This window comes from Pangasianodon hypophthalmus, chromosome 1 (assembly GCF_027358585.1).
Source record: "Pangasianodon hypophthalmus isolate fPanHyp1 chromosome 1, fPanHyp1.pri, whole genome shotgun sequence".
NCBI lineage: Eukaryota > Metazoa > Chordata > Actinopteri > Siluriformes > Pangasiidae > Pangasianodon > Pangasianodon hypophthalmus.
This window is the reverse complement of record NC_069710.1, coordinates 5,412,092-5,431,885: the sequence shown is the minus strand read 5'-3', so window position 1 is coordinate 5,431,885 and position 19,794 is coordinate 5,412,092. Positions and strand designations below refer to the sequence as shown.

Here is a 19,794-nt window from a genome sequence, read left to right as displayed (position 1 = left end):
AAAATTGGGGAGGATTGCATCAGGAGGGGCATCAAAAAAAAAAAAAAAAACCTGCTCCAAATCAAATATGCTGTCCAACGATCTGCTGTGGCGACCCCTAACAGAAGCAGCTGGAAGATGAAGAACAATTTTGTTGTGCTTTTCCTGCTATAGTATTATCATATGTTGCATATAAAGCCAGCTACATAAATAGCTAGCCTTCTTTCTTTGCATAATCAAGCTTTCTAGATAAATTAAACATGTAGGCATACAGTATATCATGTGAATTGACTTTTGATATTACATTACATCCAATAGGCAATTTAGCACAGAAAACATCTATTAACTGATTGTTATGCTAGTATTTCTTTGCTAGCTTAAGGCTTTACTGTAAGAACTAACGTTGCCAGGAAAAAAGCAGCAAATATTTGAAATATTATTTTAATACCCAAATAACAATCAATACTAGAAATGTAAAGTCTGGCTACCCAAATTTAGTTATTTAAATTAAGCTCTTGGACGATGAGAGGAATCGCAGCTATTTACATGCAGTGCAAAAAAAATAAAAAAATCTGGGGTTCTAGATACTGCCACCACATTTTTGGTATCCATGAAGAAGGAGAATTCCCTGACCTCTTAAATCCCAGTTTTCATTTATCAAATACCTAATCAGTGTGCTCTGAGCCTGGGCAAACTACAAATTCCTAGAACACAATTGTTGATTCCAGCTTTGTCCTTCTTCTCATATCCTAATGACTGTTATAGCGATATGAGACAACTGGTCCAACGTCCGTGATTTTACTCTCAGTGATACTCTGTGTAATACACTTCACAGTGTGCTTGTCTGTATTCTGGATGAGTTCCTGTACAGCAGGTCAGATAGAACAACTCTCCCCTCCTCAATTCCCACTAATGTAATAAAAAGCATCCATGGCAGCATTAGCCTGGCAGATGTCAGTTATTTGGCTTATGAAAGCAAGGTCTTTAATCACAGGAGGCCATAAACAGCAGTGTGTTGCTTTTTTTTGCACAGGTGTGTGTACGTGAGCTTCTCTGAATGCTGTGTGCGCTGCACTGTGACATGTAATGTAATAAAGTCATCTTTATTCACTTGCTGCTCCCAATTACTCCCCCAGCTCCTGATGGGCTATCGTGTCATCTCATCTCCTCTGGGAAGAATATGCCTTGCCATTTACACAACACCCTCTTCCCTGACACGCATATCCCTGACACACACTTCCATCCCCCACCCTCCATTTTTGCTCCTTTGCATAATTTGCACTCTGAAACCTTCCTAGAGGCCAAGTTACCATCTCAAACAAATATTGTATGAGCAATTAGCCGCCCCACCCAGGCTGTCTGGGGTGAGTCAGGAAGTGGCTGGAAGGATTCCCAGAGGAATGGACGAAGAGTTAGAGGTCAAAGAAGAGAACCCATGAGAAATGCAGCAGCTAATCATATGACCTTTGGGGAAAAAAGCTGGACAGAGGTCACAGAAGCAAAATGTGCTGGCGACTGTTGAAAGTCTGAAGTATTAAAGAGCCTAAGAGTTGCTGGCAGCCCTTTTCCACCAATAACCTCCTACTACAAAAGAGACTGCTGTCAACCAGCAAAAGTGATTCCAGCACCAAAATGCTGCTGATCTGGAACCATGGACCGGTGATGTCAGCGGCTTGGGACTGGTGTCTTTACTCTAACAACAAGCAGTTATTTTGACCACCACTGAAAAGACATGAACAAGACATGTTAAAAGTTACTGTTGAAAAAAAAAGACAGAAATTAAAAATTACAAAGCGTCTCCAAAGAGACAAACCAGTGTCATAAATTATCAGCACGCATTCCCAGCAAGATGAGTGTTACTTTCAGGTCATGTGTTTTGTTTTGGGTTTGCCATGTGCTTTTGTCTCTTATGCCCTGTGCCTTTGTTTCTGTTTTAGTCTTGTCTCCACCCCGTCCTGTTATTGGTTTGTTATTTGATTGTCTTCACCTGTTCTGTGTTAGTCCTTGATTGGTTTGTCTAAGTATACCCTGTTGTTTGCTGTATTGCTGCAAGTCTTATTGTGCTATTTGTATTGACAACATCAAAACTAGTTTTCTTGTTTACACATTCACTCTGGTTTTTGACTCTTGTACTTCTTGTATTTCAATAGTGATTACAGATTATACTAGTTTGACATTGCCTGTCTGTGTTTGGAGCCCAGCTAGGGTTAGCGCTAAGGTTAATATTTGCTTTTTTTGAGTAGCGATCCGCCTATCCACTTAAACTAAATAGTTAAAGTAATAATGTGTCACCTTGTGTGTAATCTGTCGTCTTTTGGGAAGTCATTGTCTATGAATGTATCTCTGTGTTACGCATTGAAAACATTGATTTTGGAGGGACAAATATTTTCTCAAAAATTGAATTAAACTCTCTGTAGTTATTATCTTTACAGTGTGCATGGGGAAAATGGGTAAGAAGTTCTTAAAAACATCTACTGGTTCCCAGCACTGGCACTATGTAAGTGGACTCTGGATGTCTTCCTACTGAGATGAAATCTCTGCACTTTTAAGTTTTGAGATCCTGTTTACTGGAGTGAAGATGTTTGGGTGTTAAAGTGTGAATCTGAAGGATGTTTGGATGGGTCTGTGCTTCAGTGGTGAGTGAAATACATTATGCTGCATCTGGCACTGGTCACTTTAATTAAGTCCTATAAGCAAGACTGTAGCCAAAAACATTAGCTGTCAGCATTTTTGCTGCTGTATTGTAAAGGATGCCAAGTACACTGCTCCAATTCTTTCAATGGACCTGTTTATCAGTCCTGTCTTCCTAGAGCTCTTCCAGGGAAGCAGTCCAATAAGAACATGAATTCATGTGCAGACTACATGGGAATTCATGGCAAGCATACACATAAATAGGCAACAGCAAATGGTGGGCATCTATATATATATATCTGCATATGAGTAAATCTATTTTCATATCTGGCATCCAACATCATTCATGTCCACTGCCTATTTTGTTGCTGGGTGCTTATATTGGCTGGTTCTGGGCGGTGCTCCCAAGTGATGTGCCAGAGCGCAGTTGTGTGCTGCCGTTATTGTGTGGACACATAAAAGGGCCACTGTGTCGGACTGAACCGCAATGTTCACTTTATTTACTTGTGAGCAGCTGTGCTTGCCCTGATAACATGGCAGATTTAAAACATTAATAAGTGCAGGCTCTGAGCCGAGCACTTCTACTCTTCACCGCCGTCAGACATTTGGCCTTGCTTGTTGAATAAGCACCATGTCTTCTGGTCAGGTATAAGAGATCCATTTGGTCACGCTGCTGCATTTCACCATGAGCATGAGTAATAAGAATCTTTACAGGAATTACAGGTAACCTGAAAAATTGATTTCCTCATGTAGGCAAGTGTTTGACACAAAAAGGTGAAGTAAGAATGTGATAAGATTTGAAAAGAAAAACGATTATCTGGTATTAATAAGCCCTTTCAACTGATATTACACAAAAAACAACCATTAGAAAACCACTAGCAACCAAGTAGATGCTTGTAATGATAATGTAACCCAAATTGGGACTATAACAAAGAACAGATTCCAAAGAACCTGCTAAAAAAGCATGGTGCATATATTTTCAGCATCCGTTTCTGGTTTCTTGACAGTCCACCCACAGAGGTACTGCTAATTCCTTATCCAATAAAGTAGTGTCTTCGCAGAAAAGATATTTCCTCTCTATTACCTCAGGGAAAAGGTATTAAATACATATTATTTAACTAAGGAAACGTGCTCCCTTTCAGATGAAGTGGAGCTGGTGGAAAAAGGGACTGATTTGCCTAAAAAATCAAATCAAGCAGAAAGACGACGGCGCACGAGAACCTATCAGAGCTCAGTCGGTTCTGGATCAGGCTTGGCCTGATGTAGAACGACTAGAATGGACATCTGCTATAGTGTCTATTACATTTAGCTAACAGATGTGTTACTATAATACATACAGTATAATGTAACGTGATAGGGGCAAGCCCTGTGCACACAGTTGTAAGAGGCTTATCAGGTTTCACTAGTAGGACATAATTTATTTCAGTGTGTGGTAGTATCACATTCTACACGTAATCTGCTAATAAACTTCACTGCAGCGTATGCTATTTAAGACAGTCAGAATAAACCCTTAAGATGGACCATCTCAAGTATCCTAGTGTGCATGTTTCACCCACAGAACAATACTCTTATGATGCTCCTATGAAATGAATGAGCTATGAGCCATGAGTTATTTAATGATGCACACTAGGGATTTGTGCGCTATGCAATTGAGTCACTTCCTCTGATAAGTAGAAAAGTGATAGGTGAATGTTGAAAACACACCTATTACTGTATGGCTTCGAGACGATTACCGTATTCTGTAACAAATTTCCCTGCACCTTATCTATATTGGGTGAGCAAACCAATTATAGAAAAATCACTAGCATTTCATTTTGTTTTTTTTTGTTTTTTTCATACTATCTCCCTCACTGTTTCTGCACAAAGCCTACATCCCTGAACAGGCTACTTGAGTCCAAACTCCTTTATCATGATAGCTGATATTTACTGTGAGCTGACTGTCATAAATGGCTTATTTTTCTCAGTGTGTCAGGAACTGGACTGAAATGCATGTTTGAATAATATGCTGTACAAAACAACACTGCAATAAATTTTTGTCTTCAGCATTAAGATTCCTTTGTGAGGAAAGATTGCTAATTTGACTGGAAATGTTATCTGTCATCTATCTCAAATGCTACGAATTCATTCATTCATTTATTCTGGTCATGGTCATGGTGGATCCGAAGTTTATCCCTGTAACACTCGGTTTGAGGCAGGAATACACACTGGATGGGATGCCAGGACACCACACACACCGCACACATTCACACACTCATTCACACATGGGGGGAAATTAAGCAAAGTCAATCTTAGAAGGTAGGTGAAAACCAGACAACCCAAATAAAACTGAATCATGCGAAACAGGACACAGACAGTAACATGAGCTCAGGATCGAAACCCAGGCTCCCTGGAGCTGTGAATGCTTTCCTGGAGCTGGAACGCTGGAGCTGGAATGCTTTCCTGGAGCTGGAACGCTGGAGCTGGAATGCTTTCCCTGCCACCCTTTCACCTAAAATGAGCCATTCATATTAAAACCGTAATGGACCTAAATCATGTTTGCCTAAAGATGTTAAATCTCTACAACCTCTAGAATCCATGATATTACAGGCCTGAAACAAACAGCTTCAAACCAGCTTACTCTTTTTAATATAGAGAAAAGGTCATAAGGATTTACACTAGTCCTAACTTTAACACTTCATGCTTTCATGTGGAGTGTGTCATAAGAAAAAAAAAAAAGTGAAACTGTGTATTTGTGCTGGTGGAGTTCACCTGTTACAAGAGCAGCATGAGAATTCTCACAACTGGTATGTTAACCTGAACCTGACACCACACCCACAACATCCAAATCAGAACCCCTGAGATGCCCGTAGGCATGACCCCCATCAAATGAAGCATTATTTGACAGCTGCTTTTATCTAACTGAGTTGTGAAGTGGGACAGAATCCAAGCACACTTCTGAGCACTTCTGACAGGGTCTTGGGAAAGCAGTGGCTCTCTGGTAACTCACAACCTTCTGGTCACTAGCACAGAATCTTTACCGCTGAGCTCTCACTTGACCTTGCAGGCTTTAACCTTCAGGTCACTGGTTGTAAAATTTCTTAACTGTGGGGTCAGAGAACATCTAAAACTACAACTCTCCATTGTGCCAAATTAAAGTCACATGTAGTTTTAGACTGCCACCGTTTTAATAGAAGGTAAGAGGCCATAGAAAAACCAGGCCACTTTTCTGAACACTGACCACCTTGTCCTGTTTCTCCCTCACAGTCCCTGTCCCACATTCCCAAGCAGGGTCATTTGATTTATTATGTGGCCAGGGGGCATGCTATCATCAAGAAGCTAATGAGAAATAAAAGAAACCTAAAATGTTCTGACTTCCCTTAGAGGACACTACTTTAATGGTGACTAGAAGGAGAACCATGCCAGCTGCTATCTTTTCTTGTGGAAAGCATGCAAAGTTGGAACATGCAGTAGCAAGAGGATAATGGTGTTTTCACTGGCTTCAGTTCTTGTAGCCATGGCTGATATACACCAAATGAAAAAGACCAATATATCATAAAAGAGTCTTGACCTCCCAAGCAGTGCAACAGAATCAAACAGATAAGGCCTGTCATATATATTGGGGCGATAAACTATTTCAGACTGACTTGCCACGCTCATATGAGCTTCAAGTATTGATTACCGCAAAAACCACTTTCATTACGTTGCCATAGCATTTCATGGCGAAAGCGGTTGGAAAGTGGCGGGAGAGCTGTCATGGTCACTGAATCTCTGGAATGAAGAAAGTGCATCCATTCTTTGCTGGACTTCTTTAAGCACAAATCACACTGGACATACTGACTAAGAGGAAAAGCAGTGAGGGGAGACAGCAGGGTGGCGGCATGTATAACTGTCCTCTTTTCATGCCAAAAAGAATCACTTTCCTGGCAACAACAATATCACATTCAAATGCAGCACCTCTGTTGGTTGCAGGCTCTGAAATCAGTGATATGAAATGCATGGAGCAGCGTCTAACATGTAGGTCACTGCCCCACCACCAGGCTGGGTTTTAACCTTCTGCTGCCTCCTGGCAGGGAAACATAAATCAATTATGGCAGAAAGGTAAACACTTCCCATTTTTTTGGTCCTCTCCTGCCTGCTCTCTGTTGTCAGGTAATTTCTCTGAGAGTCAGTGGTACGTGCTGACAGAGGCGAGATGAAATTAGCCAAGACCTCGCAATTAATTCTGCTGCTGCAATTGCTTTGGAGGAGTCAATGAAGGTGGTGCTTGTGCGTGGTTAGGCATCAGATTTAAGAGCTGGAGCAACATTGCGGGGTCTAATGGCCAAGTTTATTAGGGTGTGACAAACTGAATCTTTGATCAGTCATGTGCCTCAGATATGAGCTAAGGGGAAAACACTTGCCCTGATGCTTGAGAAATGAGTCATGCACATGTTGTAAGTCTTCTGTAGCACTGCATAGTGCTTCACAAACTGTTTAACCTATTGGGCAAATTAGTATAATAAAGTAGATAATTACCAGAATTATAAAATACTACTGAGTATCATTATAGAAAATTAATATTTAATTGGATTGATTTAACAGTACCCCAGAGTAAAATGTACCCCAGAGTAAATATAGTTCATTTTAATGATTTCTTACACTGATTCACAGATAAAGCTTTTCATTCTTTAGACATTTTTAAAAAAGTACATAGTACATTATTTATATCATCTGTTAATTTGCATAGGCTCAGCTACAGATGAGCCACTGTGCATTTATCTTTTGTACACTTTTATGATCGCAAACTTCAGGATCTTAAAGGCTCTCTGCAACGCCATGAATATGCACGTTTGTGCAACATAACACAGTGACCTCTTTACAGCAGCATAGTCACTGGACTGTTAACAAGTATTACTTGAGTAGTGTAAATGAGATAAGCTTGCATGTTTGCAAATAGGCTACGGGAAAAAAAGTCTGCCATTTCAGTCTAATGGCATTTCTGTAAAAGTAGGCAGTTCCTGGTCATACTGATGAAATCTTCCACACTCCAGGTTATTTTTGACCATATTATAATCTGCACTTTGAGCAATGGAGAAGCCGTCTACACTTAGCTGCTAAGATGGGTCAGGACAGTCACGACCACAACATTTACCCTGACTGCCACAACAACCAAGGCTTCACAATGCTAATGAATTGAACACCTAACAGACCAGAAGGATTGATGAAGACGCACTGAGCCGAGATACATACCAGCGAGGAAACATTCAACCAGACTATTTTTACGCTCACCCATTTTTAAGTCTTGAATCGATACTGAATGGGTCTACTGGGACTCATATGTAAAAGACTTCTTTTAGTCATAGATCTGTTGAGTTTTTCTCTTACACTTTCTTATGAACAAACAGTATATGTGTATATATGGTGTGCACATTGTGGGGCAGCTTGAATTTTATATTTTATATTTAAGCCTTAACATCTGATAAAGGCACTTGAATGAGTGATGAAACATCACTAAGCCATTCCATAAGCCTATTCGGCTCACTAGATTCCAAACAAACTGGATATTAAAACACTTTCCTCTTTAGTAGAAGCTCTCACATCAAATGTAAGTAGGTGTCTATAGCTGTTTTTATACTTGGCTGAATCCAGGCTCAATTCTGATTTTAGAGGAATTACCATCACAGGTTTATTTCCATTCAGACAAATCACTTTCAAAAGGTTCACCGTTTGCATGTGAATGCTTTTTTATCTCCTCTAAAGACCACAATATGCTTTTTACTGTCCAGCCAATGTAATGCTTTTCACTGCCAAGTACTGTGACAATTCCAACCAATTACATCGTTTGGCACCTGACTCCATAACTGTACTACTTTCATGAACTGAACCTCAGACCACCATTTCAGGTGGACCACACCATTTCCCAGTTCAAAGAAACAGCTTGGAAAAATAGTGCAAGTGTGTAAACCCCCTAAAGCAGTACTGAAAGCTATTGTAGTGTGAACTGTGATGGCTAGATTTGACTGACCTGCTAGTATCCAGGGGTCTGTCGATGGCCTCAGCTTCGTGTTGACCTGTTCCCAGTCAAAGTCATCATCTTTGCCTTGGCTGTAGCCACACTCTGAGTAGGGCCTTTCGAAGTTACAGTCTCCTGAGAAAAAATGGATACATAGAGTTGATTAACTGAGGGAAAGCACACGCAATTCTAATAGCAGAGTCATCATCCATCTCTGTCAGCAGAAAGAAGTCCACTAGTGTTCAAACATGGGGCCTGTCACCATGGAATATTAACGCTGTATAAGCAGCAATTAATCTAATTCCTTCTCTGCAGGTTCCCATGGTAGAGTATAATCACCACTTACTGGCCTGAATTCAATATCTCTGTCACTCAGAGCACCTCAGCACTAAGATGAAGAGCAATAAGACCCAAAATGTTAACAATAGCTTCCAGGTATGCACAAGATCTGAATGTATCCACAATGAGGGTCCTGAAGTTCATTAAAGAGCAGGAAAAGATGAGCAGTGGTGCAATCACATGGTCTTCTAAAGCTCGTTCAATCACAAGGGTACAAACCGTCCCATAAAATTGCTTTTCATTGTGGGTTTTGATCTGAATGTATGCATTACGCAGTTCCATTTGCATTACATGCAGCAGAGGAATATGACCCAGTTATGATTGGCATTCACTTCATTCATATTTTCATCTCATAACCATGTGAGGGACACAACAGTGAGCTGTAATAAGACACAGCTTTACTTTAACGCCTCAGAGAACTCCTCAAATATTGTTCCAAACTCGGCATGACTTTCTGCGAAGAGGACAGAGGATTTGAAGTATCAACATTCTTCCCTGGAAGGCACAAAGTCTTCCATATAGTCGAATCATTATGAAATGCAAAAAAGAAATCCTTTTTTCCAGCTTTGCAATGAATATACCCAACAGCACTATACAATATGTTATTTATCATCCTTCTTCAGTCTAATGTTATGATTCCTTGTAAATAAATATGTTTCCAAGTCCCATAGGCTTTTGACACCTTGTCAGAATTCATATGTGATCACTGCAAGACGCATGTAATATGAGCACTTGAAGGGGGAGAAGGCTGTCATCACCTACACGTCTGCCACAACAGAATCACAGCAAGACTCTGATGTCTACTTGTTTATGTTTACAGTGTCGAGCGTTTCCTCCACCAAAGTGAAAGAGAGACAGAATCTTATTAGATAAACTACTTTCCTGAAGAGATATCAAGTTTCATCCACTGGCAAATCACATTCATTTGGTGGGATTATAGTTGATATTTCACTGTGTATACACTTGAAAGGACTCATGTGGCCTTTAAGCCCCTGGCCACCAATCACAAAGAGCAATCAAAATGAAAACTTATTTTGCTTTTTTAAAAAAGTCCTCCAGGTTTTTTGCCTTTCAAACTAATGAATTCCAAACGCTTTGGTGGAGCGGTAAACAATCTATTTTGTTCCACGCTACATGGTTTCTGGTTCAAATCTCTTTACGGAGCTTCTCAGAATTCTAGTCCTAGAGGGTCACAACTCTGTTTTATCATATTCTTATAACACATAAGCCAAATTAATAATGAATTCAAGAGTATTGGAGGCTCAAAACACCCCTTTGTAATATTACGGTCCTCCACTAAAGTTTAAGAGCTATGTTTTAAAGCACGCAAGATCTCTGACTGTCTGTCCGGCCTAGTGAATCAGTCCAGGAGGCTGATTCACACGCAAGCAAGCAAGACTCTTAAGGGCACACACACACACACACACAGTATTGCATTTACTTTTGTTCACTCATTCATCTTCAGTAAGCGCTTTCTTATGGTCAGGGTCATAGTGGATCTGAAGCCTATCCCAGGAACACTGGGCATGAACACTAACCAAAGCACCACCGTGCTGCCCTACTTTTGCTAATCTACTTATTATTTCTTAACCTCTCCTCAATGTTTGAGCAGCCTAAGCAGGCTGAAAACACAGCTAGGCTAGTTTGTTTGGCTACATCCCAATCCGCATCCAGCGGCACTAAATATTATGTCAGAATGCTATGCCACTAGACCACAAGGCTATATGGACCGAATGGACCATAAGTGTCATCAGCTACTCAACATACTATTTAGTACACTATTATACTACTAGGAACTTTAACCAATACTGTTTCTTCCAGGTTCTCTTCTTAACATATGAATATAGACCACCGCCACCTTCTGGTATGGAGACTTTCCTTTCATTCAGGAGCAGGAGATATGTTCATGTTTTCTGTAGATATCTTTCTGGTGTGCTTGAGTGCAAGATGTGTGGTAATGGTGAGGCAACGATGAGGCAATGATAAGGCAACGGAAGATGATCATTAGCTGGCCTTGGTTGACGCTGGTTGTTTGGTGATGCATGGTGTGTCACAGCCTTTACAACATCTGTTAGACAGTGTCAATAACTGGTAGATTATTTCATGGAAATTACACTATCCTTAGTCTAAATGTTCTGAATAATTGTGTTCAGGGCCTATTCTTGTAATAAATGTGCATAAATAATTTATTTGCAAAAAGACATAAGGTAAGCTTTGACGACAAAGGAACAAGGCAGAAAGGTCTAAGCATTCAACAATGTGAAAACCTAGAGAGGAGCTGGTCAGTGGCTATCAAAGACCAAAGCCATGATAATTAGACATTCCTGAAATAAAAGTAACTAATTATCTTGTCAAAGCACACTCTGAACAATAGCCTTTCTCTCTATATGCACATTTCAGGTTCATTAGACCAGATAAACACCATGATTCTCCATTGTATTTGGATGGTTATTGCATGGTGTGTGTGTGTGTGTGTGTGTGTGTGTGTGTGTGTGTGTGTGGGAGTGCACATGTGTGATATGTGGAATGTCTGAAATGAGCATGGCAGTAACACATTTTTCTTCTTTATCTTATTCAGCCTCTCATTCCATTCTGATCAAATCAATTTGCTCTGACCTGCATGATGCCATTAAATCCATCAAGTGAAAAAACAGTGTGTGTAGACACAGCCAGCTAACACACAGGGATCATCCACACACATCCTCTCTCTCTTGCTCTACCTTGTTTGCGCTTGTAATCTCACTCTGACTTGGGTGTTTTCAGACTGATAACCTTGTCTGATAACCAGGATAATCTTGAGCCAATATCTTCAAATACTGTATTATTGGGGGAAGGAGTTTAAGATGAACTACATGTTGCTCAGTGGCTAAAACTGAGACTAAGTCTGCAGAAGGATTTTAAAATCCTTTTGTATTAGGGATATACCTGGATACGAATACATTATTTGGTATAGTATTGGTATTGGCACACTATTCTTACTCTGCTGGGTCTAGAGATGTCCATCAGGATAGGGATCCTGCAGTATGCAACAAAAAAGCCATGCAAACAAACAAAGACTATGTCAACATGAATGTATAGCATTCATTCATTCATCCTTAGTAAGTGCCTGGTCAGGGCTGTGGTGGTTTAAACTAGGCTGCCAGTTTGTTACAGATACAGATAATGGCATTGCATTGTATCCCTATTTTGTATGTTTCCCAACCCTACAAGATCAGTTTAGAGCATTTCGGCAGTGTGGCATACTTATACCTGGGTATAATGCATAGCCTGGCACAACACACACTGTCCTCTACACATATAACAATGTCCTTTCTGCAAATGTCTTGCTTGGTATAATTTAAATAATCACCTACAATTGGAGCTACATATTAAAGTCCTCACAGTGTTATCAGAGGACACAGACGGTATTGGAGATGGCTCGCTGCATCTGGTCTGAGATGATGCCGACGTTTCTATCAACCCCCGAGGTTAAAGATGATTACATCTCCACGAGGGGTGCAGAAGCACACCAGCCATTTCTAGTTAGCCGTACAGACACACTGGAGGAGGGTTTCAAACTGCACAGCATCTACATCCATCTAGCATCTCTTCAAAAATCAAAGCAAACCTGTCTCATGGGAAAATGCTGGTGAATCTATTCCTTACACGATATTTTGCTTTATTATAAAGGTGTTGTTCTACTCAGCTCATTAAGAGACTGTTTTTTCTCTGTACTGACATAAACAGTTGTAGGATTTGGTATTGTGTTTTGCTGCCCAGACACATTTTGCTGTGTTTGTGTGATTTGCTCTGTAGGACCTAGTGGCACATCAATAGATCTGTGCCTCTTGGCGGTCACACACAGCAGTTGGCTGCCAAAATCAACAACACTGGGATGATATAAGAGTGGTAACTAGTTCATCACCTCAACCATGCGGTCAGCAGACGGTTTAATTCAACTGTCCATAGATGTCAATAAAGTGCTCATCAGGTGTTGGATGAAATCACAGAAACAGTCTTATATATTCAACAAAAACAGACATACACATCTGCACACCCACATATTCACATCAGGGCCCTCTGTTGTATTGCTTTCTAAGGGCCTGGATCTTGCCGTGAACAGAATCTAAACACTATAGACAGCTGCTTTAAGTGATATCTAGCAGAGAGATTGAGCTCCACTCTCTGAGACACTGGGCTTTCACATGAAAGGCTCTATGAGAGTCTCCATGGGACTTCCTCCCTTCACCATCTCACCAATCGATACTTTCTACCCTGTCATCTGTATTCTCTTGCAAAGAAAGTAAAAACGGCCTACCAAACAAAGCCAACACGAAAGCTTGTACAAAATGCATGCTGTAAATATTTCAAACGATTCCAATGTTAAGAGAGCAGGGCCGTTTTCTTAGTCTTGACGCACTGTGCATTTTTAAAAATCCATCTGTCTTTTGTACAGGCCACAATCAATACTTCTCCTACTCACCTACGAATATATTTCATCCAAATATTTCCAAGACCAACTTAAAAGAGATTCTATTGTTGCACCTGCCACTAGAGTATACAGAAGTCCGCTGGGGTGAAGCACATTCAGGCTTGCAAGTCTTAAAATGTAAGTTCAGCTTAAAACGTCTTTTTTGTGTACACGTTCATATAGTCAACGTGTTAAAAATAGTGTGAGCAAATTACATTTATTATCTTGCTTTCACACGTATTAGTCTGAACCAGAGCGAAATTGATTGTTTTGGTTTGTTTACTATTAGGTTCGGCTTGTTTTCACACTGCACATTATTAAACAAAGCAAAAAGCAAAAAAATTAAAAAAAAAACATAAAAACATTGGCTTAGGGGCGTGTAAGGTTGAAAACGTAATCATAAAATTCTTTTATTCATTGGTGAGGAATATGGTGAAGGAAAAAAGATAAGCAAAGCTCTGCCAAGTGTGTGTAGAAATCAACCAAGCACAGAGAACACAAAGCTAGATGACACTAGATAATTATAGAAATAACTAGTTATAACTAAGTAGTTACTAACTAGTAACTAAAATAATTTGTGTGTCGCATCCAGCCAAGCCCAAGACTAATACCAAGACCACCTTACTCAGATGGTCTCAAAACCGTTGTTTTGTTCCACACCTGAGTGTGATTGCTGTGTTCTCACCTTCCTAAATGAACCACACCGAGGGGAAAAACAAGCCAGGATTCAATTCAAACAGATTGAACGAAACACTGCGTACGTGAAAGCAACCTGAGTGTCCCAAAGCAGTGTCTAAATTGCTATGAGGCAGAGAGCTAAAGCTGATACAGCGCAGCCTGACACCCTGCCTTTGGATTATTCAGTGTATTTATTGTGTTTCCCACCTTGATGGTATTGCTTTCCCACTGCACTGACATCACTAACAGGTCCTGCTTTAATAGCTAATGCAATAGAGATGGCTGATAACCTTCCTCGCTACCAGCTCAGCAATTGCATCCTCTGCAATACCCATTCCATGCGATGAGGAAGGTTTTGTTGCGCATTATCATCGCACAGGTCTTGCTGGCTAGGATGTTCTTTTATGAGCGTCTTGTCTTCTGCAAGGACACAAGCTATAAAAGTAATATTGGGTAATTTGACCCAGTGCCTGCAATTCTTCTCTCTTCAGGTAAAACTGTGTGGAGATGACAGGCCTATTCCCTACTTCAAGCTCCATCAGATTACTTATCAAGACCTAAGTACAAGGCGTTTCGCACAAGCCTTGAGGACATGGGTTTTGTTTCTGAACACTAAGCAGTGTTTTAGACCCAGGGTCAGTGACTGTTCTCAAGGACTACACTCTGCAGATACTACTACACCAATCCTATTTCGGAGGAAAAAAATAAATCACATGACCAGGGCAACACTGCCATGGCTAAGCTGTATTGGTAAAATGAAATGCCAGCCGTGTACACACTCACAAGAGATAGCGGCGAAAGTCAGGAAATGAGAAAACACACAAATGCCCAGGAGGAAATTAGATCTCTCAATCTTACTATTGATGTATTTATGACTCTGTAGCCTCAGTGATCAACTGCCACACACACCCTGCTTTCACTCATCAAATAAAGTTATAACGCTCTCTGAGACAAACAAGCAACGAGCTCTCACTGCTACACTGGTTCACATTACCAGCTCACGATGATGTGTTCTGGCACCGGAACAAGACACTACTGGAAAACTGATGCCTTCTCAATTGCCCAACTGGGTCTGCGGTATAGTGCATGTTTTGAGTCAAATCTCCCGATATTTCCAGATTATTCAACTGGGAAGTGAATCATGCATTCACAATGTGTTTCTCATCTCCAGTACACAGGACACCAATTCTGGCATGTACACTTTTGTGATCCTACACTAACACACCTAACACCTCAATAATTTGCTTGTGTGTTAAAGGTCCTTGTATATAAATTTAAATTGTTTACTGTCCACAATATTGACAATATTTCAAGTCTATCATGATTCTATTAGTCTAAACTATTATTTAATATCAGCTACAACATATCTGGACCTTTACAGCCACCTTGTGAATACTGTGTTATATGTAAGTGTAAATATTATATATATGGTAGTCCAGTATATGTAGCATTAAAGTTTATTTTATTAGCGTTAAAGTGAATGAATGAATGAATGAATAGAGCAAATAAATTGTCAGTACAGTGTACTGATTTTAGGGTAGTAGGATTTTTCGCTATTTCTTTTTTTCTCTGTTGGCTCTGTTAACGATTGTTGTTTTTTTGCCTTGCAAGCTTGTTGGTCAGCAAGAAATAACCATTTGCAGAATCATCCTTGAATGGACAAAATATATGAGAATGAAAACCAGGCAGTGTGTGGAAAAATCATAAAGGTGGAAGTGTGTTAGAGTGATCATAAACTAACAGTCCAACTGTTTGACTATGCCATATTAAGTGACAGGATAAGCAAACATTTTACATTGCCCAGTTAACAAAAGTGCATAGATTTGCTGAAAAGAAAATCTGTTAATGTTTCAAACAATAACAATTATAAACAGCCGTCAGGATGGTTAAATTTGATTAAATGATTGTGCTAATTTTGATTATGCTAATTTGATTAAACTTGATAACTCAAAACAAAACAAAACAAAAATCCCCTCTTAGCGAATTACCAGTATAGCAAAAAGGAGACAATCAGGAGGATGAAGATCCAAAGCAAGAGGAACAAGAAACAAGATTATTATATTTTTCTATTAATTCTAGTCCAGTGTGATTACATGTCAAAAAACTCAAGTTACTGAGTTGAAATTTTTCACATTTGATGTCAAAGTCACATAGTATTCAACCTTCAGTTCCACACAGTAAACTCTATTTTGTCTATAGCAAATGCATTTGTGTAGAAACTCTAATAACTCTAATATGTACAGCTAGATAATAACACTGTAATTGCAGAAATATTGTTCTGCATTTTGCTGATCCTAATGTACAATAATGAAGAACTCATTAACATCAAATAATTATCATAACTGATAATTATGACAGTTATAATTACTTTCCATTATCATCTTCACTATGATAATACATATTCTACATGGTCTTACTGGTCTCTTACAATAAAGAACGCATAGGTGTATTAAAACTGATTACTCTGTTAAACACAGTAATAAAGTAATAATCACATAGTCCTAGCTAAAGCTCTTAACCATTCTGCACTTAATTTGGACTTGTAATTGCCAATATATCCCTGACCCGTTTAAGCAGCAAGAACAATAATGTGGTGGGAAAAAAACAAGACCACTTTGAGCATACTAGCAGGGTGTAAGGTAAGTGTAGAGAGAATCAACAGAGAGTAGGAATAGTGACCAGCTTCTCTCTCTCTCTCTCGCGCTCTCTCTCTCTCTCGCACACACACACACACACACACACAGCTTTAAGGTCAAGGTTTATTATAATCTTGAAATAATTTGAAAAAGCAAAAAAAAAAAAAAAAAAAATCCCATAGTCTCTACAGGATCAAGACAAAGAGAAAGGGAGATTCTTTTCTCATATATAATCACAGAATATGCTATTTTCTTTTAATACTAAAGCCTCTACACAATATACAGAGCCTGATAGACCTGATAGAGGAACAGGCACTGATCCTTTCACTCACATTTACACTGTTAACAGCCCCCATGACCAGCCCTTGCTAGTGGGTGCTCATGTCTGCAGAATACCTGTGGGGAAAAACTAATCATTGAGTCAGTGACAAGACAGCATGGCTATTCAAGAATCAATTATGTATTCATCAATAAGGGAACAGAAGTCTAAATTTCGTTCCAGGACATGTTTAGGCCCTGACCCTTGAAAAATGCTTAATTAATCATATTAAACTCATATTGAGCGCACCCCATGCAGAAAGTAGTCCGTTTATGAAATGAACAGCACAGTGTTGCTTGCTTTTCTCTGCTTTTTCTCTCCTGGGTGCCATAACAGCCAATGCCGTCACTTCACTAATTAGACCAGAGGAGGTAAATGAAAAAAAAGAAAACTATGAGTCTGTGAAAGTCTGAAACCTCTTCCCCTTTTCAGTGAACTGCCTTCAGGTTACTAATGTACATAAATGCATGTGATTTGCCACAGCAGGAAATATGCCATAATGGAAGCCGTAATGGTTCATTTTTAAAAATTGGAACTAAATTAGTGTCCGTTACGTTCAGCTGAAATACTGAAATACTGCTGGGTCCACCAACTGACAACCCCTGAACTATAGGCACCAGTGCATTACGTCAAAGGGTACAACTTTCCTTCTTTTAAAACCAGTTGATAAAAAAATAGGGTCCCTTATTAAACTGGCACACAACAACACTGTTTAAGGTGATAAAATATAATGGATTAGAACAGGATTTTATATGGTTTTAGGATTAGTATTTTCTATGGTTGCTCTACAACGTAACAATCAAACTGTTAGGAAAGCTGGAATAAAGAAAAAATTTAAGTATGCTTTACTGTCAGACAGAAGCCAGATAACAGAGCTGTTGAGTTTGAGTTGTCATCTCACAGGTTATTACTACAGTCAGATTATCAGACAATCTGAGGATTGCTAAAATGTGATAAGTTGCCTGAAAACGTGTGAGGCTCAGTGAGTGATCAAGGCGGCTTCCTGAACGTACCTAAGAAGCTGTGAGAGATGGCAACCCGTCTTTCCAGCCTTACCATTAAATGATGATGGATGAGAGCGGGTGCTAACACAGAGCTCGCCATGTTTCGCCGCTCCCTCTTCCATGACACTCATGAAGCACTTCCACCTCATAATTATGCCAGATCCATCTCCATTTGTATAACTTGACACTGTACAATTAGGATGAATCTGGGCCTCATTGGTGTGGCTCAGAGCTCCAGCGTGAGGCTAGGCATGAGCGCTCAGCGCTGCACACAGACACAGCTGTGCAGCAGGCAGGGACAGGCCTGGGACAGAGACTAATTAGATTACGCAGAGAATGGAGGTTTCTAAGTGAATAGTGAATATGGGAGGCATGTTCAGGCAGTATATCATAAAGCTGCTCTCCAGCTGAGGTGATGCTGCGAACACCAGGGAGCCATTCTCAGAGGCTTTAATGTACCAAATGCTCAAATCTGTGTATTTTACACATTAAATGCCACTAACTACATTTAGAAGCCAGTACTATACAATAAGAATTTAATTATACATTCTTAGGACCAGGTTTAATTATTTTTTGTGTAATCATTAACGGATACGGGTTAAATGTAGTTGCAGTACTGTTGAATTCTCTATCTGGTCAGAAGGTTGTTTTGTTGATTTTCTATGACAGCAGCTCTGACAGTTGTGCCAGCTGTCATTCAAATCTAAAGTTTATATTACTGCACTCATTATTGCTCCTATAGTAACAATCCACTCACAGGGACTTGTGGCTTGTATGGCAGGCATTACACATAATATAAGCCTAATAATAACTAGATTAAAAAACATGCTGTTATTTAACAGGGGAAAACATAGAATTGTTGATATTGTCAAAGGAGATGATTTTGTAACATTTATGGAAGGAGTCTTCAGTGTCATCGCTTTGTTGCAGTCAGTATGTTTTCGGCCACGGGGGGTTAGTTTTCAGGACAGAGGACATGCACTTCATGGTTTCACTGTAACATGCCAAATTGCATCTTTTGTCTTATTCACTTCAAGAAAAAGAAAAAGAGAGGCTGGTGAAGGAATGATGGTTTATAACTGCTTTAACATAAGTGATAACAGGAACTAACTTGTGTCATGGACATTCATACAACGTTAGCTGTAAAAGCAAAGTGTGTCATACATTAATAAATAAACAATTGTAAACAATTGCTGTGTTACAAGAGGAATAAAAACAATTCAGGAATGCTGTTATTATTAAATAATCAACTTTGTGGTGGTAACAGTGACTCTGCTTCGTGGTGGGCCACCCCACTGTTGATTATTTTCCTATTACTTCACTCCCCATCATGTTTTATTCCTTACATATTTCATGCCTATGGGTGTTTCTCAGTCAGCTCCCTAGTTCAATAGTCAGGGCACTGATCAGGGAGTTGGCCTTTGGTCGACCAGTGGTGACATTTTACAACACGAGTACAGTGTTCCAGTGTGTAGTGAACCAGGGTCCTTACCAGTGCCCGAACTCGTGTACACGATATACTGATTCACGACCTAGGGAGCTGATTGAGACACACCCTATGTCTCTGTACATGTTTAACAATTTGATACCCACATATGATACTTTCAGAAAGGCTCCTTTATCTCCAAATATCTAGAATTGTAGTGTCATGTGCAGTCTCTCTTCTCTTTCCCAATGTGCTTCAACAAAGTGCATCTGACTTTCATGTATATTAGTAAACGCTGCTGTGGTTGCCCAGTGGGTTGTTCCTTATGCCAGCACATCTGTGCACCGCTAACATGGACTAA

General features: G+C 39.8%; 1 protein-coding gene across 10 annotated transcripts in view; it reads right to left on the bottom strand.

The window, feature by feature from the left end:
• Positions 1-19,794, bottom strand: part of ptprma (protein tyrosine phosphatase receptor type Ma) — a 196,970-nt gene that overhangs the window by 144,526 nt on the left and 32,650 nt on the right. For all 10 annotated transcript variants that reach the window (XM_053236401.1, XM_053236410.1, XM_053236422.1 and 7 more), the window contains exon 2: positions 8,594-8,716. In XM_053236401.1, the coding sequence (XP_053092376.1) occupies positions 8,594-8,716 (123 nt within the window). The remainder of the gene's footprint in view (positions 1-8,593; positions 8,717-19,794) is intronic.